This window comes from Onthophagus taurus, chromosome 7 (assembly GCF_036711975.1).
Source record: "Onthophagus taurus isolate NC chromosome 7, IU_Otau_3.0, whole genome shotgun sequence".
NCBI classification, from domain to species: domain Eukaryota; kingdom Metazoa; phylum Arthropoda; class Insecta; order Coleoptera; family Scarabaeidae; genus Onthophagus; species Onthophagus taurus.
The window spans coordinates 11,350,082-11,371,808 of NC_091972.1; the positions used below are offsets into that span (position 1 = coordinate 11,350,082).

Consider the following 21,727-nt stretch of genomic DNA (forward strand, 5'->3'; position numbering starts at 1 on the left):
TGGATAGATAGATAATAAAGAGATAAATTGCACATCGCAAACAGGAACAAAGCGAACTTTGTATATAAAGCAGTATCAGTTTATATCAAGGTCTAGTGGTATTGTTTATAATTGACGAACATCCTCTGAATATAATTTGTACAGAACTATTTATAAATGACAGTGCACACTATTCCGTAGGTTAGTACTATTTGTTGCGTTACCAATCTTTCACTAGCGACTTTTCAAACAAAGAGTATAAAAAAAGAAAAAAACGACCCTGAACGCTAGTTTCACGATTTTCACCGCGTAGAAAATTACCGCATTACAAGTATTTTTTTGGTCTAGCGAGGATACTTTAAACAAAATTTTTATTTAATAATTAAGTGAATTAAACAATTCAAAACGTAAGTTTTTTTAAAAATAAATTAATGTGGTGCGCGTGCTCGGGTTGTTAAGATACTGTTTACAAATACCTAATAACGTTGCCTAGGCCTTTATTGACAATTCAATTATATCGTTGAGGTCATCCAGTTGACTATATATATTTTATAACACAAGAATTTTTTGATTTTTTCAATTAAAAACGTTTTTTATCAACTTATCTTTTCATCCTGATAAAGATGAAATTACAATTCAACATTATAAACACGAGTATCTGTTTTTAATTCATTTTTAATTATTTTAGCAATTTATGTACCTACATACGTAAAGTTTTACCTTGAGATGTTTTTACATCGAATTTAGCGGTTTTCAAGGCAACAAAACACATGATTAAACTTCTTTCTTTGTTTAGATTTGAAATATAATAAATATTTTAAATTTTGTGTATATATATAAATTAATTTGATAACCCCCAAAGTATTTTGTTATTAATAAAATTCTAAAATGTGTTGTATATTTAAACAAACCAAAAATTATCTTCCCGAAACAAATCTGACCTTGAAAGGTTTAAGCCAAAATAATAAAGTGATCTTATCAAAAAGTTTTGTTTTGATATCCACGTGCTTTGAAAATGGAATTGAATCAACACCATATGGCAAAAATGAATTGAATGATGCACATGTTGCAAATCAGATAATTCAAAATACATATAAACCTAAAATTTCACAAATCGGTTCTATTAATACAAGATTCTTTATCAAGAAGTTTAAAGAGAATAATTAAAAATGAAGTTATCGCTCGATACGAAATATAAATCAAATTTCTTAACGTTTAGATCGGAGGAACTCGATAGAAATAAACCAAAATTAAAAATAACCATGGTTGATGAAGAAAGAAGAAATTTTAAATTTCACTTTCCGGAGATGATCATATTTTTATTCTTTTTCGGAGTAATGTTATCAGGTAAAAAATCAAATATTATTATTTTAAATTAAAATTAAAATTTGTATTATATTTTTAGAACCTGTAAGTAATAATTTTTTAATTTACCGCACGTGTTATACCATTTTAAATTTCAACGAATCCGATTGTGCTAAATTAGGTACAAAAAATGCGGATAATTCTACGGCTGAATTAGAAAAACAAGTCCAGCCATACGCGAATGTATTGAGCATGGTTTTAACTTGGCCGGCGCAAATAATCCCGGCTATTTTATGTTTATTTGTTGGGCCGTGGTCAGATAAAAATGGAAGAAAACCTGTGATGATATCAGCTTTTATAGGTTTTACAATAAGTTCGACTTGCCAAGTTGTTATTTCTTTGATACCACGGTTGTCACCTTGGTATACAATTATACCAAATTTGATCTCAGTTTTATTTGGTGGATTTAGTCCGGTTATGATGTTATTATTATGTTATGTCACTGATATAACAACAGATCAAAATAGAGGAATAAGGTATTTAAATCATTCTTTCAGCAACCGGTTAAGAAATTAATATGAATAATTTTTTGCAATGACTCGTATATAAGGATATAATTAAATTGCCCTAAAAGTTGTGGTTGCCCAATAGTGTTTCCCACATCTATTAATTCCATAATTATCTTATTGCGCAAATAATATGTTTCTACAAGTGTGTTACAGTTTGTGTGATCTATACTTTCTTTTTAATAATTTGGTCTAGTTGTTTTTGATTTTCATGTTCTTCTCTTTTGTCACGTTTCAATCTCTATCTATCGTAGTTCTCTAAAATGAACAACATCCACTTTCTGCTGACAATTATGTCTTGGATTTTAATACTTTTGGGTTATAATTATAACATTTTGATGATTCCACAAAAATAAAGCATGCCAGAAGAGATATAATGGTTTTTAGTTGGAACCTTCAAATCAATCAGTAGAAAATCTTTTGTAACATAACAGAAGACTTACTATATTCTGCTCAAAGCATGTAGGGATGTCTATTTAGTTTCGGTAAGTTCTAAATTTTTTTGCTAAGATTTGTTCTTTAAAACTATGAAAAGTTTTTCAAATTATAAACAACAAGGCGTGCCGTAGCGATGTAATAACAGAAGATACGTTAATCTGATAAAGATTGAATAATATATCGTCGGTATACAAGAGAATGTGACCAAGTCCAAAATTTTAGATTTTTAGGTTTCAATGCTCATGTACCGGAAATTCAATATTATTTTTCTGGAAAAAATGAACAAGTCCAAAAATGCCATAATAATGCTTATAATTTCAAATTCCATAATGACCAAGTCCATTTTGTAAAAACCTGTACAGGAGAAAATGACTAAGTGGACTTAGTCATGTTTTCTTGTCAATATTTTTATCTCTAGGATTTGACTTAAATTAAGATAGCCATGCATTATGCTTAACGAAAAAAAAACGAGAGAAAAGATACAGAAATATGATGTGACAGACAGGGAAAAGAGAGTGACGTTTGAAGTTTAAACAGTTTACCATAACAATTATTACTTAAATCAAAATAAAATTGTGTTTTATGTTATTAGACTTAATCTTTGGTAACTATCTACACGTATTACAATAATTTTGTTTTTCGGGTATTTAGTTTTAAAAAATAATAAGCTAATGCAATAATACCTTATTTTAGTGGCAAAATGAGTTGTTCGAAAAATTAATATAACAACGCACAAGAAATTATTAATGATCTTAGGGATGTTCCGGTAGAATTTGCTACTAATTCTAGTAATACAAGCCCTACGACTTTAATAATAAATGAACCACTAGTAAATCCTACGCAAGTTATAGAAAAACGCAGATGGGTAATAAAAAATCCTCAAGGAACAAAACGTGAGAAAAACGAGTTATTAAAAAAATCGTGTTTAGCGTATATTAATACTAAAGGCAAACAAATGCCTGCAAAGTCCCCTAGAAATGTAAATTGTGACAATTGCCGCTACAAATGTACAGAAGTATTTCCTGCAGATCGTCGACAAGATATCTGTAAACAGTATCACAGTCTATCCTATGACAGACAAAAGGACTTTATAATTAATACCGTTGCAACTTCTGAATGCCGAAGAAAACGAACGAGGGACTCTAGTAGACCTGCAAAAAATGTCTCTAAAATTTATACATTTGTTAAAAACGGAGAAAAGAAAAGAGTTTGTAAAAATTTTTACTTAAAAACCTTGTCGATAAGTCATGGACCGGTTGATTCTGCTATAATGAACATAGACACAAATGGAATAAATCATTCAATTCAAGATTGACAAGGAAAAAGTTTCCCAGGAAATAAGACTAAACCTGTCATTTTGAATGAGGTGAAGAGACATATAGAATCATTTCCTGTGATGGAATCACACTATTGTAGACGTGGAACTACACGGAAGTATCTTGACTCTACCTTATCCATTCTTAAAATGTATGAATTGTACAAAGATTTACAGATCAGCAATCAAAAGGATTTTGTTTCTCCAATAACATATAGGAGGGTGTTTTGTACGCAGTATAACTTATCTTTCTTCAAACCAAAGAAAGATCAATGTTTGCTGTGTGTTAAAGAAGCTAAATCTATTGAAAAATCAGAAGAATTTCTTTCTCACATAAAGCGAAGGGATGATGCTAATAGAGCAAAAGATTTAGATAAACAAAGAGCAATTCATGACAAAACTTTTGTATCAGTACGTTTTGACTTACAGAGTGTCCTGCAAATTCCATGCTCCGATGTATCACCTCTTTACTACAGTCGAAAGCTATGTGCATACAATTTAGCAATTTATGAAGCAGCTCCACCAAATAAGGGATATTGTTACCTTTGGTCCGAAGTTGATGGCCAACGAGGAAGTTGTGAAATAGGTACAGCTTTATTGAAGTGGTTTAAAACTTTACCTGATACTGTCAAAGAAGTGTCACTCTTTAGCGACACATGTGGCGGCCAAAACCGAAATAAATACATTGCGGCTCTTTTGTTGTTTGTAGTCAACCAGTTACCTATAGAGATTATTACTCACAACTTTTTAGAAAAAGGTCACTCGCACATGGAAGCCGATTCGATGCATAGTGTAATTGAAAGTGCAAAAAAATACATTCCTGTATTTTGTCTTAACGATTGGAAGACAATTATGACACTAGCAAGATCCAAGAGAGGCAAAAATAAAACTTCTGGTGCCTACATTGTAGAGCAAATGACTTACCGTGACATTATTGACTTGAAAGCACTCAATACATCTATACTACAAAATACAATTCGGGATGAAGGGGGAGAAAAAATAGAATGGTTAAAGATCAAACAATTAAGGTACGAAAAAGAGAAAAAAATGTTTATAATGTTCCGATACAACTATGATGAAGAGTATAAAATGTTTAACATTAAAGGCAAAGCAAAAGGTAGGCCCAGTAATAATATTCCAAAAGAAACTGAGTTAAAGAAATGTTATACTGAACCCTTGCCTATATCGATCAAGAAGAAAAACGATTTAATTCAACTTTGCCGTAAGGGGGTAATTCCGATCGAATACCATGGTTGGTGCTTTGACATACCGAGTGACAATTCCTTGAAAGTGTCCAGAACCCTCACACAATGAACATAGTGATGAAGACATATGAAGTTGAAACTAGTTACTACTACTTGTTTAATTATAGTCTTTTTTAAGTTTAAATACATATTCTAGAATATGCATTGTTCATAGAAACTATTACAAACCTATGCAGTTGAAATGAGTTACTGGTTTAGTATTTGTTTAAATTAATTATAGACTTTTTTAATTTAAAATACATATTCTAAAAACTATATTATTTATAAAAATCATTATAAACTAATCTCACGTAAAATAATTGATTTTATAATAAGAAGCAAAAATTAGAATACTAATAACTCAAAACCACTATCTGTGGACTTAGTCACTTTCTCTTGTATACCGACGATATGTACTGCTGATCGTTTCAAAATGGGGAAATACGCGCTTGAAGATATAATGTATCACTACAAAACGTACTTCTTTGTCAACAAATAGCCGTCTCACCCAATCACTTCTATTGATTATTAGTTAAATATGGCAGTTTTTATATTGAGTTACAGTTTGACTCTTTGCATTGATTTAACTAATCACAAATTAGTACGTTGTAGCATAAAGGGCATAATGATGTGTTTGAAGAAATAAACAATGTTCCCTTATCTGCAAAAAAAAAGTCATTAAATTTCATACCCGGTTGCTTAAAAAATATTAGTCATAACCTTAAATATCGATTGATTTTTTTAAATTTTTATTTAGATTAGGAATTTTTGAAGGAGTATTTGGTTTAGGAAGTCTCTTAGGGACATTTTTAAGTTCCTACATATTCAATTTTATGGGCTATCCAGGCGTTTTTGCCACAACGGCAGCATGTAACATTCTGGCGCTACTTTACATCGTCTTCATTTTACCAGAAACGGTAAATAGGCGAATCGACGAAGATAACAACATAATTTCAATTGAAAACGTAAAAGATATGTTTAGCGCGTTATTCAAAAAACGTCCGAATCATTTAAGGACAGTTATTTTAATAAGTATTACCGTAATGATGTTGTTTATAATGTCAAATATGGATGGAGGGATATTTTTTTATTATCTCAGGGAAAAATTTCATTGGGATTTACAAAAATATACGACATTTAAAAGCATTCGTGATTTAACTTTGACGGTAGGGTCGTTTTTGGGGCTTGTTATTTTGCATAAATGGTTGAAAATCCACGAAATGATTATTGTTGTATTGGCTTTAATATTAATCTGTAATGGTGCTATTGTTCAAGCTATTGCTGTTAACGATTGGCAGATAATTCTTGGTACATTATAATAAGAAAAAATCATTTATTAATTGATTGTTTTAAAATCATTTTAGCTGCTTGTTTAAGACTTATAACAGGAACAATTAGTCCTATGATAAGATCGTTTATATCAAAATTGGTTTCGCACGCCGATATAGGAAAAATTTTTTCAACTACAGTTACTTTAGAGACTTTTGCAATGATTATTGGATCTCCAGCTTATACTTTATTGTATAATTCAACTTTAAACGATTTTCCTGGTGCTTATAATTTACTCACAGCAAGCATTTGTCTAGTTATGATTATTTTAACGATGTAAGATTCTTTAAATATTTATTGTAACATCTCCCTAATTAATTTTTTGTTTTAGAATCATAATTATCCTGAAAAAGAATTACTTATCAAGGAACGTACCTTTTGAACTGATAGTTGATGTGGACTCAGACTAAATTAAATGAATGTATTAAAATATTGTGATGTTATATTTAAGATTTCTTTTTAAATAATGTTATTAAATAAATGTTTTTCATTATTTTGGAGTAATTGAATATAATTCAGATCTAATTCAATCATACTTTTAACAAATCGCACTCATTTATTGAACGATCTAATAAAAATACAAACACTTCCCCGTCACTTCTATCAAAAATGGCCTACAAAAAAGTATTTCCAATCACTAAAAACTTAACATTTCATTCAGCTTTTTACGTTTTATACATTTTAACACGCGCGATTGGTCTCATGCCTTTAACAGTTCAAAAAGTGAACGGAAAAATAAAATTAAATAGTCAAAAAAGTGATACAGTTTATTTTCTGGTTTATTTAACTGCTTGTTTTTTGTGTTCTTCGATAACTTTATATTCGGTGTATCACAACGAAATTGATTACTACATCGTACAATCTGAAATAGTATTTCTGAAATACAGTTGTTTTATAATTTTGATCTACACCGCTTTGTGTTGTTCGTACGTTTTTAGACAATTAAGCTCTAAAGCTTTTGGAATATTAATGAATGTCGATGAAACGCTTTCGGAAATGAACGCAATCATAGAAACAAAGAAAATAAACACAATTATTTACGTAATGTTTATCTGGATGTTTATTTCGATTGCTGTAAGAACCTCACTATCAGTTTTTGTCATAAAAATGGATATAATTCTCAAAATATCCTTATTACCAACTACGTATGTAAAATCGTTAACGAAATACAGCTTTGTAACAATCTTGATGACGGTGTTAATTAGATTCGAAGCGATTAATTCGATCTTAAAGCATCTTCTAACCAACGAATTCGAAAATAATCGAAAAATTTCAGAATATTTAGAAAAACTATGCAAAATTCATTACAAACTTTGTAATGTTGCTAGACTTTACAACACGATATTCTCTTTTATACTTTTCGCATCTTTAGCAAGCACTTTATGCGATCTCATATTTCAATTGTATTATTTGTACGTTGCATTGGAAAAGAAATTTGAATCTACGAACGTAATGATGTTTTTATATTCCACATCCTGGCTTGTTGATGATGTTATTGAAGTTTATATTTTAGTTTGTACGTGTTGTTTAATAAGTGATAATGTAAGTATATTGTTGTTCATTTTGATTTGGTTTGTAACTTTGAGGTTACGAAAATTAAACAACAATTATTATAAAATGTAATGTTACATTTTGAGTTAGTGGCTAATTACAGCGTTTTCGGGTGTTTAAAAATGTGCAGAAAAGTGCGCATTGAGAGCAGAAATATGCAAATTCTACATTTTATAAAGTTGTACTATATTCAGCAAACGAATTATACAGGGTGATTCACATAAGAACCGACACAGAGCAGGGACATGTAGAGGACTATAAATTAAAATGATTTAACGTAACTTACCTTTATACTAAGTTGTACATCTCAGGAGTTATAGGCCTTCAAATTTTTAAACATTGAATATATTTGTAATACATTAAGTTAGAAAAACCAAATTTTGTATACGTTATGAGTGTACCAAGGGTATTAATTGGTAGCAAATTGAACTCAATTGAGGCATTTCATAGGGTTGATTAAGGGTGATGGTACCCTAAATTTTGACAAATTTTTTTAACCTTTTGGCGGATTTAATACATTACTACTTCATTTCATGTGGAATTTAATTCTAAAACTTTTCTTACTCGTATTATTTTTTTAAAAACTTTGTCGTTTTCATAAAAAACTTAAATAACTAAAGACACGTATTGCGTATGTTACTTAAAATAAGAGAAAATTTAATAGTCGGCTATGAAATTGTACGTCAAACTTGACAAATAGGTATAAAGTTATTTGACGACAAGGTTTTCTCCATCACCTTTCATTCTTGAGTTATGATCGATTTTAACACCAAAAGTACCCAATTTTGACATTTTGGGGATTTTCTCTTTATCACCTGAAAATCATTACATCTAAACTAAATTTGTTTATGGATGATGTTTTTTAGTTCATAATAAACAATTTATTTCAAATAAACTTTTCTCCATCACCTTTAATTTTTGAGTTATGATCTATTTGAATACCAAAAGTACTCAATTTTAACATATTGATGATATTTTCTTTATCACTAAAAAATCATTATAACTAAACTAAATTTGTTTATGGATGATGTTTTTTTAGTTCATAATAAACAATTTATTCCTAAAAACTTTTCTCCATCACTTTTCATTCTTGAGTTATGATCAATTTTAATACCAAAAGTATTCAATTTTGATGTTTCGATGATATCCTCTTTTTATCATTAGAAAATCATTATAACTAAACCAAATCTGTTTATGAGTAATGTCCTTTTAGTTCCTAATAAACAATTTATTTCAAATAAACTTTTCTCCATCACCTTTAATTTTTGAGTTATGATCTATTTTAATACCGAAAGTACTCAATTTTGACATTTTGGTGATTTTTTCTTTATCACTAGAAAATCATTATAACTAAACCAAATCTGTTTATGGATGATGTCTTTTTAGTTCATAATAAACAATTTATTTCAAAAAAACTTATCTCCATCACATTTAATTTTTGAGTAATGATCGATTTTGATAACAAAAGTACTCAATTTTGACATTATGGGGATTTTCTCTTTATCACTAGAAAATCATTACATCTAAACAAAATCTGTTTATCAATAATATCTTTTTAGTTCATAATAAACAATTTATTCCTAAAAAACTTTTCGTCATCACCTTTCATTCTTGAGTTATGATCGATTTTAAAACCAAAAGTACTTAATTTTGACATTTTGGGGATTTTCTCTTTATCACTAGAAAATTATTATGCCTAAACTAAATTTGTTTATGGATGATGTCTTGTTAGCTCATAATAAACAGTTTATTAGTCAAATTACGTACAATTTCACAGCCGACTACTGAATTTTCGATGATTTTAAGTAGCATTAACAAGATACGCGTCTTTAGTTTTTTGAGTTTTTTATGAAAACGACAATGTTTTTCAAAAAATAGTAAGAGGAAAAAAAGTTTTAGAATTAAATTCCACATGAAATGAGGTAATAATGTATTACATCCACAAAAAGGTTAAAAAATCTGCCAAAATTTAGGGAACCATCACCCTTAATCAACCCTTTGAAATGCCTCAATTGGTCTCAACTTGCTACCAATTAATACCCTCGGTACACTCATAACGTATACTAAATTTGGTTTTTCTAGCTTTATGTATTACGAAGATATTCAATGTTTTAAAAATTTAAGACTCAACTTTGAAGGCCTATAACTCCTCAAAGGTACAACTTGGTATAGAGATAACTTGCGTTAAATCATCTTAATTTATTGTCCTCTACATGTCCCTGCTCTGTGTCGGTTCTTATGTGAATCACCCTGTATAATAATACATGTATATGTATATTACCATAAAATCCCTGAATCCTTGGTTTTACACGTAAATGTACAGATATGCCAATTTAGGCTGGTAAAAGCCTGAAATGTTACAAAATTATGTGTTATTTCAAGGTTTTATAATTTAAAGTTGGTAAATTTGTTAGTTGTAAACATATCTGTTAGTTGCATATTCTGATTGCAGCTTCCTCTTACATTGCAAGTGTTTGGAAAAATTCTTTTCATATGCCTTTTATCTTTTGAGGGTCAATTTTGTCTCTACAGATCTTTATTCTGGGTTTATATCCCCCTCTCATTCTTTTCAGGTATCTACATACACCTCTTGGAACATTATCTCTGAAGTCCTCTCTCTCTGAATTTTGCAATGAATATGAAAATGACAAATTTGCTTTTTTGCACATTTTAACCGCCATTTTTCTGGCCTCCTTGAATTCTGTTTTTATTTCTCTTGTCCTGCTGGCTATCAACTTCTTGTACTAAGTAATCCTTTCATTTATCGACTTTCTGTATTCTCCACCAAACCTTGTTATGCTCTTCCATATTCCTTTGCGTGAGTCATTTTTGAAAAACCCATCCTGTATTCCAAGGGAGTTGTTTAAGTTCGCCTTCTCCTAACTGTATAAGTTTCTGTATCAAGCTTCTTCTGTTCATATTGATTTTATACACCTTTTTCTGTCAGAAAAAATGTCGACAAGGCGATATTACAGGAGTACATATTATCTTATAGCGCAAGAAACAAATGTATTTGCTGTTATCTGCTGAAATGTATATCAAACAACACAATGACAAATTAGAAATTGTTCATATTAATCTATGACTTATAAATATAAAAGATAGTAGAGTGTAGGTCACTACAAAAATATTTTTATTGATTTATTTCAATTGAATAAGATTAATTTAATCCCAATCACAATTTATATCAATCATATAAAGATTAGGATGGACTCAAAAAAAAATTGATTATCTTTAATATTATTAATGAATCCATTTTTAATGGACAGATGAAATAGTAGCAAAAATGCCTCAAAACAAAATACATTCAGAAAATTCTATAAGAGATAATCATTCTTTTCGCTCATCTTTTAAATTGTTATACTTATTAACACGATTAATTGGTTTAATGCCATTAACAACATCAATTAAAAATGGTAGACCGATTTTAGTGAGCACCAAAAATGACGTAATTTATTTTATTATTTTCTTTGTAATTACAACTATTTCCGCAATATTTTCTTTACATTCGGTGTACAATGGAGGAGCGGAATATTATATTATGCCACAAAAACTAATATTTCTTCAATACTGTATGTTTATAGTTCTAATTTATACATGTGTATGTTGTAGTTTTATCTACAGAAATTTAATTGTTGACGCTTTTAAAATTTTAATTAACGTGGATAACTCGTTAAAGGATATGAACACTTATATTGAACCCAATAAAGTTTCAAAAATTATCAATGCGATTATTTTATGGATGTTTACATCGCTCTTTATACGATGGATTTTTAGCATGAAAGCCATAAAATTTGATGTTGTTATTAAATTGGGCTGGTTTCCATCGGCATATATAAAATCCTTATCAAAATACACTTTCATAGCTTTAATAATTCCAATTATGGCACGATTCTCAAAAGTTAATCAACTCTTAAAGGAAAGTTTTTTAATAAGAAACGAAGAGTTTATATCGAAACGAATTAAAACTTTATGTTTGATACATTTTAAACTTTGCAACGTAATTAGAATGTATAGTACAACATTCGCGTATATATTATTCGTATCTTTAGCTACAACATTAGGTGATTTCTTATTTGAGTTATATTACTTGTATATTGCATTAACAAAAAAGTATGACTTAACACATTGGGGGATGTTTGGATTTTCTATTTCTTGGGTTACTGATGATATAATCGAAATATATTTACTTGTGCGTGCTTGTACTTTTACAAGTTATTATGTGAGTTTAAAAATATTTTTTTATTTATTAATTTAGATGTTTTTTTAGGCGAATTTAACACCAATTATTATGCACCAATTAAGAAATAAAATTGATAGCCCTTTAGTTGCAAGACAAGTAAGTGTTTATAATAATTATTTTGTAGGTATTAATGTGTTAAAAATGTTTTAGATTCTAACTTATTCTTTGCAAATGTTACACCAAAAAGTTCGATTTTCTGCAGCTGGGTTTTTCCCAATTGATTATACATTAATGTATTCGGTACGTTTTAAATTTTTTGTTACAACTGTTTAAAATAATTTCTTTTTTTAGATTGGTGGTGCCGTATTTGGTTATATGGTGATTTTTATTCAATTTGATCAAAAGCAAGCACAAATTATTTGTTCTAATGATACTCTAACATAAGAATTACAACAGAATAGTTTTCGTGGTTAAAAATCAGCTTCACTAAGGCACTCGCTCTACGAGTTATGGGAAAGTAAATGTTCATGCACAACTCGCTATACTATACTATGGGAAGCACCTACTTCTGAAGTTGTACTGGTTTTAGAATTCTCCGAAATTCTATCAAGTACGTTTTCTTCAAACGCCGGTGTTCTGATGCTTCTTGGAACCGCATAATCCGTTTAAAATATCCTGTTTCACGAAGACCAAATTGATTGATTACCAAAAGATTCAAAAAAATGTAGGCATAAAGCCAAATTATTGTTACCATTTGCTCGCTCATATGCTCTTCATAAATAATTGATATCTAGCTTTCAAAATGTAACACTGTTTTTGTTTGACAATTAATTGTTAAGAAACAAAAAGATGATATCTAATTTGAAAAAAGTTGATTAACTCGGGTAAATGTTTGAAATAACAAACCAATTATTAGCAATGAATTGATTTAGATCGTTCTGATGCTACCGAAATTTGTCGTTTAAGCACTATTTCAATTGCACCTCAAAGAAAATGATTTCTGATCATAAGTGGATTGCTACTACGAACTTCACTTGCAGGCAAACATAGTTGGTTAGTTTATCTTTGGTTCTCAAATGTGGATTGTGTTCTCTATAAATTAGTCTTTCTTTTGGCAGTATACTCGCCCAACATTGTATCCATGACATCTACTCCGCCTTTAGTTTTATTATAGTACTTGATTATTTCAGAGTTTGCTGCTTGTGTGTCTTCTCCAACCATAAAAGCACAACCGCCTTATTCTTCTTTGGCACGTATGAACCATACTGTTGCATCCCGATTACAAGCAAAACAGTTGAGCAAACTAGTCTTTCTTGAGCTCCCTGCATATTGCTTAGTAGAAATCTTTTGCTTTTTCTTACTGCACTAACCAGTGTCATATGCCAAGAGTTCAAGATATTTGTCAATTCGAAACTTGTGAAGAAATAAACTGTTGTCACATTTCTTCCTGGTCCCTTATAAGGTCTTACTAAGTCTAACACTGTTCGTTCACCAACATTAAACTGTCCACCATTAACCTGCACATTAAGAGACGAAGATGAGGACCATCTCATGGTTTCCCAAGGTAAAGCCTCTGTAAACTTAGTATGGAAATAATTGTTCGTCGAATTTTTGTTCAGTATTGTACCATATGGGTGCTGCTTTTTCTAGATTCTGCTTATTGCCTCTGAACACACCATTAAAAATCAATGCGCCTAAAAATGCGTCAAAATCAATTTCCGTAAACTTTTGAAATGTCTGCTATGGTGGCCACTCTAAAATATTAGAAAACCTTTAGATCAAATTGGTGTAAGCTTCACCTCTAATAGCCTTCTGATTTGTTTCTAGTATTATAATGTCAAATATCTTAATGATTGCTGCAGGTCCTCCTTTTTGTCATAAAATATTACGAGAAGGAACTTGTTTGGCTACTTCATGGTGATAATTAGTATGCCACACTGCTCCATCATTTGCTATCAAAATATCGGCAATACCTTGATATTTATAGTAGAGTAGGAGTACCCGTTGTACAACGTTAAGTCTGAAAGTGAATACAAATTACCGGTTGATAATCCTAGTATTCACTTTCACATTTGATATTTATCTTCAACACTTTCGTCAGAATCATATTCAACTTCTTCCTCTATTACCAATTGCTGTTCAGTATCTGCGTCCTTTGTGGTGGACATATCTTCTAATGACAAACATAATCATATGCAACATGTCTCTTCTTCGTTATGAATCATCAATAATTGACCTACTAACCTAGAATATCGTTTCCTATTATTGCGATGAACACTCATAGTGCGCAATCTTATGCCTTCGCATACCAGAGATGGACCAAACGGAATAATTTTGGATTGAGATCCGGTGGATTAGACGGCATCAAGCGTCTTTGGCCCAAAAGACACTCTTCACAAACGGCGATTGTGCCAACCGAAATACTCCGCCACTCACAGCTTCAGAACGACTCGTAAAACTCGCTGTTAATAGCTGACGGTGTTGATCTTGACGTTCTGATCAATGAAAACCAACAGCATTTTCCATGTAGAGCAGATCCCGGCCCAAACCATCACAAAAGCAAGGAAATGGCGGTTGATTTGCAACAATTTTATGTTGTCCTTTCTTATTATTCTCAGAAGTTAACGTTGGTGCTGATGGTTGTGAATTTTTGATAAACGAGCGTCAGTGATCACTCGTCGTGATTTTTGCAATCTTTTCAGTTTCATTATATAGTAGACGAAATGGAGACAACCGATCTTGTAGCTTCTAAGTTTTAGCTATCTTGCAACGATGTTCAAATTCCTACCGATACTGACACCAAGCTCTTTTTCCATTTTCCTAATCGAACGGTCCGTGTTGCTTTGAACATGATAACGGACTTTCTTCACATTCTTGAGAGACGTGGGAGACCTTTCAGAGGACGCTCCGCAGTCTCTCCAAACTTCTTGTAACGTTTGACATCATCGCAAAAATTTTTCTAGCAACTTCATTCCCGATTTGTGCAGCTCAACAACAATCACACGTATATTTTCAAGATTAAATTAAAAATTAAATGGCAAAATTACATGAGGAATTCAATGAATTCATCAGAATAAACAAAAAATCACAATGCCCTTTGTAAAATTGTGTTGTCGGACGAGAGTTCAAAGTAACTTATTTAAACAGACTATGTTTGATAATTACATCTTCAAATGAGTTATGGTAAAATATAGTTGATATGATACAAAACAATTCGTATTTTTCCATGTCAGTTTTATTTTAAACACATAATAAATACACTTTCAAATAAACTCTCGCGTAAATGTACGCCAACAGAAACAACGACAACAATCAATAGTACCCATCAATAAATAAGATAAGCGTTAAATTTATATTCTCGTTTAAATATTATAATGATTTGTTTTTCAATTTAATTTCGTGAAAACGTGAATGAAGCGCACCATTTACAAAAATCGAAGTTGTGCTCTTTGGACAATTTTTTGCATAAAAGTTACTATGTTATTTTTTATAGGTTGTTATACTTATTAATATAATACAAGAATGAAAAATAAAATATTATTCTTTTTTTAATTAACGGAAATATTTAAAATATACGAACAGCAACTCACCAAGTTAAATAATTTCGTCATTCAAATAGACTAGAAATAACTTAACTAATAACTTTAATGTGATTATGTAATAATGATGGTAACAACAATAATATAATTAACCTCTAACACAACGCAATAAATAATTTACTGAGAGCTATAATAATATAGTTAACATTTTCTTTTTTTATGTTAATAATAATTTAGGAATATTCGTGCTTCTTTGTTGTTAAAATTTAAATCACAAATTTATCAATGACCGTTAGGTTTGACTAGAATTTATTTTGTAAATATCGTTTTTCTCTTTGTATTTTATATCAATGGAACTTGAAACGTTTGAGATATAAATTGAAAATGAGTTTTTTATTTTAATTTTGTTGTTTTAATATATCCATTTCTTTGAATTATAAGTAAACATTAATAGTGACCACTATTAACATTCAATTATACATTCTTCATCACTGTAAGTATTTTTTTTGTATATAAATGCGATAGAGTGAGTGAAAATACTTATACATAAGCAATTCTTTTTCGTGTTGACAAATAACAATCGATTTTAGTTATAAACAAACATAAATGTTTGAATATAACAAAAAACGTATCGTATAATAATAATTATCTTATTATTTAATATAAAAATTCTGTGTTTATTTTGTTTTACCTTTTAAAATTGTGCTATATTCCTATTCCCCCCTCCTTAGTTATCTTTTGTTACCTATTCAAAATCTTTGTTTTTAAAAATCGTTTTTATTAACGTTCCCTTTTGAGAGTTTGGCACAAAATTTTGAATGGAAAAAATTGAGCCTTAATTAGGTGGAGTTGGATCTCTTACTCCTTCGCTGTGCATCTGTCTTCCCGCCATTTTTAATAAAGCCTTGCTTTCAACGTTTCCATCTAAAACGCTCATTCCAACGCGTTCTCCCCTTTCTTGAGGTGTAGGAGGTGGGGAGCCTAACCCCCAAACTTCTAAATGGCGATAAGTAAACTGTTTCGTATGCGACATTTGAAAATAACCAGAATACGTCGTGCAAGATTCGCTGGTGTGCCCATTTCCGTAATCTTCATCTAACCATATACCACAATAACCATGTTGACCACCCATCGCCTAACAAAAAATACACACATTATTAATTTTCAAAACAAAATAATCTTCTTACCAATCCGTTCGGCAAAGTTTGTTGATGTAAATTTAGATATTGAAAGTGTTGATTGTAACCAGTCGTGGGAAACACTCTCATTTTTGGTACTAGAGTAAATAAAAAGCTACTATCATCTCCGAAAAAATTCGGTCCCAATGTCCAATTAGCAGGTGCAAAACCACCAAACATGTGTCCGTTTTGATCTTCAAGAATGAGAACCGAAGGTCCTTGATTAACTATTCTACCTATTAAAGTCGAAAATGATTCGCCGTGAATTTCCGATGAAAACAAAAATCGCCACTCCAATTGGTACTGTTGCGGCAAATGAGCGTTGATAAAGACGATTTGATTCATGTCCAAAATACTCGGATAAGACGGAATCAGGTCGAGACCTTTACAAAAAGGCACTAAGCTCCGGTCTCTTTCGGCGTTGAGCTGTGGCACGTCGTCCGACTGGCTTGAAAGACTTTTCTCAGTTCCCACCAATTTTTCACGGTGAGATATACTGTAAAGGTGTTTAAATACGAATATAAGAAGCTGTCCCAGTAAAGTTGCTCCTTGCAACCAAGATTCTAATGCTCTTCGATTTATCTGATCACCTTTCGCTAAATCGTGCGTTAAACATTCCGCTAATCTTTGAACATTTTGAGGCGATATAAAACAACCTCTTGATTGCCAACTCTTAAATTGTTTTGTGTTTGATAATTTTTGTATACGCATATAGGTTGAAACTATACTTTCAACGTACTGAAAATTAAATAATAATATAATTAGTAAAATTAATGCTGTTTTTTGTAATTCGCTTTTTTTTAACAAAAATAAAATAAATTTTGACAATGTTATGTAGCAGTTGGTAACACCGTAACACTTCAAAATAGAAGACAAAATGTATTCACCTGAAAAATATTTCATGTACACCTCCCGAAATAAGAGAAATTGCTCAGAGTTCTATTAAAACACTGCTTACAGAGAAGTCTCACGAAATGTACGAACAACAGTACGCCAAATTTAAGCGGTGGTGCGAAGAGAAGAAGATTAAAGAAATGACACCAATGTCACCTGAACTGGTTCCATAAAATGTTACTAAAATCTCATTACAGCATCGGATGCTGTAAGGCGTCTCATTACAGCACCTGTTCGAGTACTGTAATATCTTTCATTACCGTCGCGAATACAAAAATATATTAATTTATTATAATAAAGAACAAAAATGATAAAAGAAATTTCATTTATGTATGATATGGGATTTTTACTAAAAGTAGACGTAGAATTAGAATCTTTCGGATTAAGACGTGCGTCTTTTGAAAAAATGTCTAATGTTTCGAATGCCATGTTGCAACCTTCTTCAGAAACATGTTCGAATTGTAATTAAGAAGATCTGCAGAAAGAGTAAAAGTAACCAAAATAACAGAAGAAATACAGATATTGATCGCAAAAACAAGAAACACAGAAAAGAGTATACCCAGGATATTCAAAATTTGATAAAGTGATAAAAAGAAAATTAAGGAAGATGTAAGAAACCGAAACACAGGGAATAATTGAGAATAACAAAAAACATGAAGGTATTAAACAGAGTTCGCTCGATTTAAATCACTTTATTTAAAACACAATGTTAATCAAGTAATGATAATAAAAATAAATTAATAATTCAAATCAAACGAAAAATTCTTTATAAAAAAACTGGTAAATCAAGCAACTAATAACTAAGACAAACAAAAACAATGTATAAATAAAAACAAAAAGAAAACAACACTCAGGAATTATAAAGTTTATATAAAAATACTAATTTTCTGGCTTTTTTCACTCTTCATTTGCTTGAAGCTGAAGAACAAACAACATAGAAAAATTGTTTTAAAGTTGGAAGAAGTTTCTCAATATCAGGAAGATTCTTTTGTGAAATTCACCACTGCAAAGCAGAAGCAATGGATATAACTTCTTTGCAGAAAATGGTTCCATTTATGCCTCTAGCTTAACTATTAGTGGCAGTAATCCAGTATTAACATACATAAGAGATGTAAAGAGCAATAAGAATAGTTGGAGGTCTGGGATTTGGCGACAATTTTAGAGAAACTTTTAGACAGCTTAGGTGCATGATGCTTCCATGATATCAATAGGATCCGATTGGATCGATCAAAAAATGGTGTAAACTATTATTGTGTTATAGTATATTATTAGCTTTGTTTGGTATCTTGCACTAACGTATACCAGTGCACACTTTTTCTTAAAAATAGTGTTTGGTAGACTGGTGCAAACAAGTGTAGATAGTGCCGCCGCGTTTGGTAAGCGATTGAGTTTTAAAAGTGCAGTAAGTCGACATAACCTTTAAGACGTATTTAGTGTTTTGAAAGTGTCAAAGTTAGATTTATTTAAACAAAAATAAAATATTGTAAGCTAGAAAAAACAATAAATAACAGTTTGATTTGTAGAAAACGTTCTATTCAATTAAAATTAAAAACCCAATTGGAAGTTCTCCGGTTAAATATAATGGCTAAAATTGAAAGACAATTAAATGTAAAAATAATTTATGATGAAGGGGGAAAACTACAGGCAACATTTCCTTTTTTGATTTATTCATCTTGATTCTTTGATCAATAATAAATTATTCAACTTCCTACAGAAATAATAAAGATTACATAACCTATAACTGTCATAATAATCCGTTTTACCAAACACCTAAAATTGTTACACTTATGCACTTTGAAAATGTGTTGAAAACTGAGAGTTGTCAACTGCACTACACTTGCTACACTAGGAGTATTTATAGCAAGTGTACCAAACACAGCTATTATATGAGCATATAATGAGGGCTATTATTCACTAAGGTTAAGTTTATGTCACGATCGTAGCGAGTGGCATAATTAACCTGAGTGAATAATAGCGCATTATATGTGAGTAGAATACTATACTTTGTCCATGATTATTGAAATTGATTCCATAAATTTATTTTTTAAATAAATTTTTGAATAAAGTTTAAACGTCAATGTCACACAAACTCAATGTTACTAACTGTAACCAACTTCACAACAATTTGTCAAAATTAAATGTCAATTTTATAAAATGTCGTTTTTTTACCAAAATTAATTAATTTATGCTTAATATTAATCATACGAAAAAAGGAATTAGGTTTTTTTAATGTCAAACCTTTAGAAACTCCTAAAAAATGGAATTAAATTGACGTGTTTTTGAAATTTTAACGTTTCAAATAATTATTATTAGTCTGTCAAATTGATTACCCGTGAATAATGATTATTATTCACCGCTATTATTCAATCCGTGAAAAAGACTACCCTTTTATTTTAGAAAACTCATTCATAAGGTAGTCGTGGACAAATTTATTTTTTTAAATAAATTTTTGAATAAAGTTTAAACGTCAATGTGACACAAATTCAATGTTACCAACTGTAACCAACTTCACAACAATTTGTCAAAATTAAATGTCAGTTTTATATAACGTCGTTTTTTTATGAAAATTAATTAATTTATGCTTGTTTACGTTTTTTTAATGTCAAACCTTTAGAATGTCCTAAAAAATTAAATTAAATTGATGTTTTTTGAAATTCTGACGTTTCAAATAATTATTATTAGTCTGGCAAGTTAATTAGCAGTGAATAAAGATTATTAATTAATGAATAACGTTTATAATGAACATTATTTGTCAAACAACCCTCAAACACCAAACATACATCTTCAGAGAATATTGAAAGTAGGATCTGAAGACATACCAGACATTACAACAAATGAAATGGAGTACACTTTTGTGTTTTTAATCACAATTATATAGTTAACATATATAGAGGAATATGTTAATAATAATTAATAATTTCTTATGCTCTAATTTCCCAGAGGGCTCATGAGACCATTACACATAAAATTTATGAAGTGATGAGTCATACAATATCTGATTAAAGATAACACATTAGAGTATTAAAATCAATAATGAATTTGAGAATTTGATAAAAAATATTCAATTGTTAATCCACAATTAGAAAAATGAATAAAATGTAGTAATATTATATTTGTAGAATAAATCCTCAAACTCATATTCATTTTTTTATTTAAATAACTTTTTTCCTTGTGAGTATTAAAACAGTAAATCAATAATAAAGCCATAAAATATACTGCATAATTAATGTGAAACAACATGAAAAAAACAATATTTTGCATTATTTGTCTCATATGATACTTTTTTATTTTTATTACCTACCTCTTTAACTAATACATATGATATATCCACATTACTATCCATATCTTTTCCCAACGAGGATAAAAGTACCTTTAATTTTTCATCGACTGTCCCCCTGGTACAAAACACATATAACTCAGCAAATTTCTCTAATTCCACCGTTTGTAATCGAACATCCGATTTTCCAAATAAATAATTATTAATGTACTGCGATAAACGAGCATCCATTTGACTTCCCCACAATTTCTAAAATAAAATTTTTACATAAACAAATTCATAACCTCAATAAACACCGATTTTCTAATCCGAATTACCGTGAGTTCATCTTCTTTAATTTTTTCGGAATTTTTACTAGCAAATTTAAATGAGTTGCTTACTATAACCTGTTCGTCTTTTGATAGGAAGGAACACTTGGCAGCCAATTTTTTGCTACTGTTAACACCCATATTTTCTCTTTTTGCCGACGTTTGAAATCCGGTTACATCGATACGATGTATAATTTTAAAGGAACGTTATCGTCGGGAAACAACCATATTACGCGAACCGCTACAGCACGATTCGCACTAACTTCTCGTAAATATTTACTTTCTGATAATCAGGTGATTAGATCCGAACATGGCTGGGCCAGTCAAACTCTACACACGCATGCGGCATCTTTTTCTATTATACGTCGATCGAATTGTCCCCTCTTTATTTATATTTTCAAAGCACGCACATTTAACATGTTTTAACACCTTTTATACAATTTTTCACAAATAAATGGTCACCGTTTTGTAGAGTTTATATTTTAATTTTGAATAATTAATAAAACAAATATATACTTAATATTCTCTATATAAAAGGAGATAGCTGATTTTTTTTTTAAGTCGAATGCAATTAATTATCTTCAAATTGGTTAAATATGAGCTTTTCATGTCATTTTCAAT

At 30.1% G+C, this 21,727-nt stretch overlaps 3 protein-coding genes across 4 annotated transcripts; 2 read left to right on the plus strand and 1 right to left on the minus strand.

Annotated features, from left to right (window-relative positions):
- Window positions 1-65: 65 nt before the first annotated feature.
- On the plus strand, window positions 66-6,669 carry LOC111423930 (probable peptidoglycan muropeptide transporter SLC46). 2 transcript variants are annotated; one of them, XM_023057325.2, is made up of 6 exons: window positions 66-180; window positions 1,199-1,326; window positions 1,385-1,820; window positions 5,605-6,155; window positions 6,212-6,452; window positions 6,508-6,669. In XM_023057325.2, exons 2-6 carry the CDS (start codon window positions 1,242-1,244, stop codon window positions 6,584-6,586), a joined length of 1,392 nt encoding a protein of 463 aa, XP_022913093.2. In that variant the 5' UTR covers window positions 66-180; window positions 1,199-1,241; the 3' UTR covers window positions 6,587-6,669. The 2 variants fall into 2 exon arrangements, with proteins under 2 accessions (XP_022913093.2, XP_071054420.1); XM_071198319.1 differs by lacking the exon at window positions 66-180 and adding an exon at window positions 192-386.
- A 94-nt stretch (window positions 6,670-6,763) lies between these two features.
- LOC111423864 (putative gustatory receptor 28a) lies at window positions 6,764-15,851 on the plus strand. The gene is made up of 5 exons (XM_071197154.1): window positions 6,764-7,795; window positions 11,736-11,949; window positions 11,998-12,066; window positions 12,121-12,210; window positions 12,262-15,851. The coding sequence occupies exons 1-5, from the start codon at window positions 6,786-6,788 to the stop codon at window positions 12,352-12,354; spliced, it is 1,476 nt and encodes a 491-aa protein (XP_071053255.1). The 5' UTR covers window positions 6,764-6,785; the 3' UTR covers window positions 12,355-15,851.
- On the minus strand, window positions 15,128-21,467 carry LOC111423931 (MTOR-associated protein MEAK7). Its single transcript, XM_071198320.1, has 4 exons — window positions 21,116-21,467; window positions 20,823-21,047; window positions 16,637-17,365; window positions 15,128-16,584 (listed from the first exon to the last, which is right to left on the minus strand). The coding sequence occupies exons 1-4, from the start codon at window positions 21,245-21,247 to the stop codon at window positions 16,285-16,287; spliced, it is 1,386 nt and encodes a 461-aa protein (XP_071054421.1). The 5' UTR covers window positions 21,248-21,467; the 3' UTR covers window positions 15,128-16,284.
- Window positions 21,468-21,727: the final 260 nt, after the last annotated feature.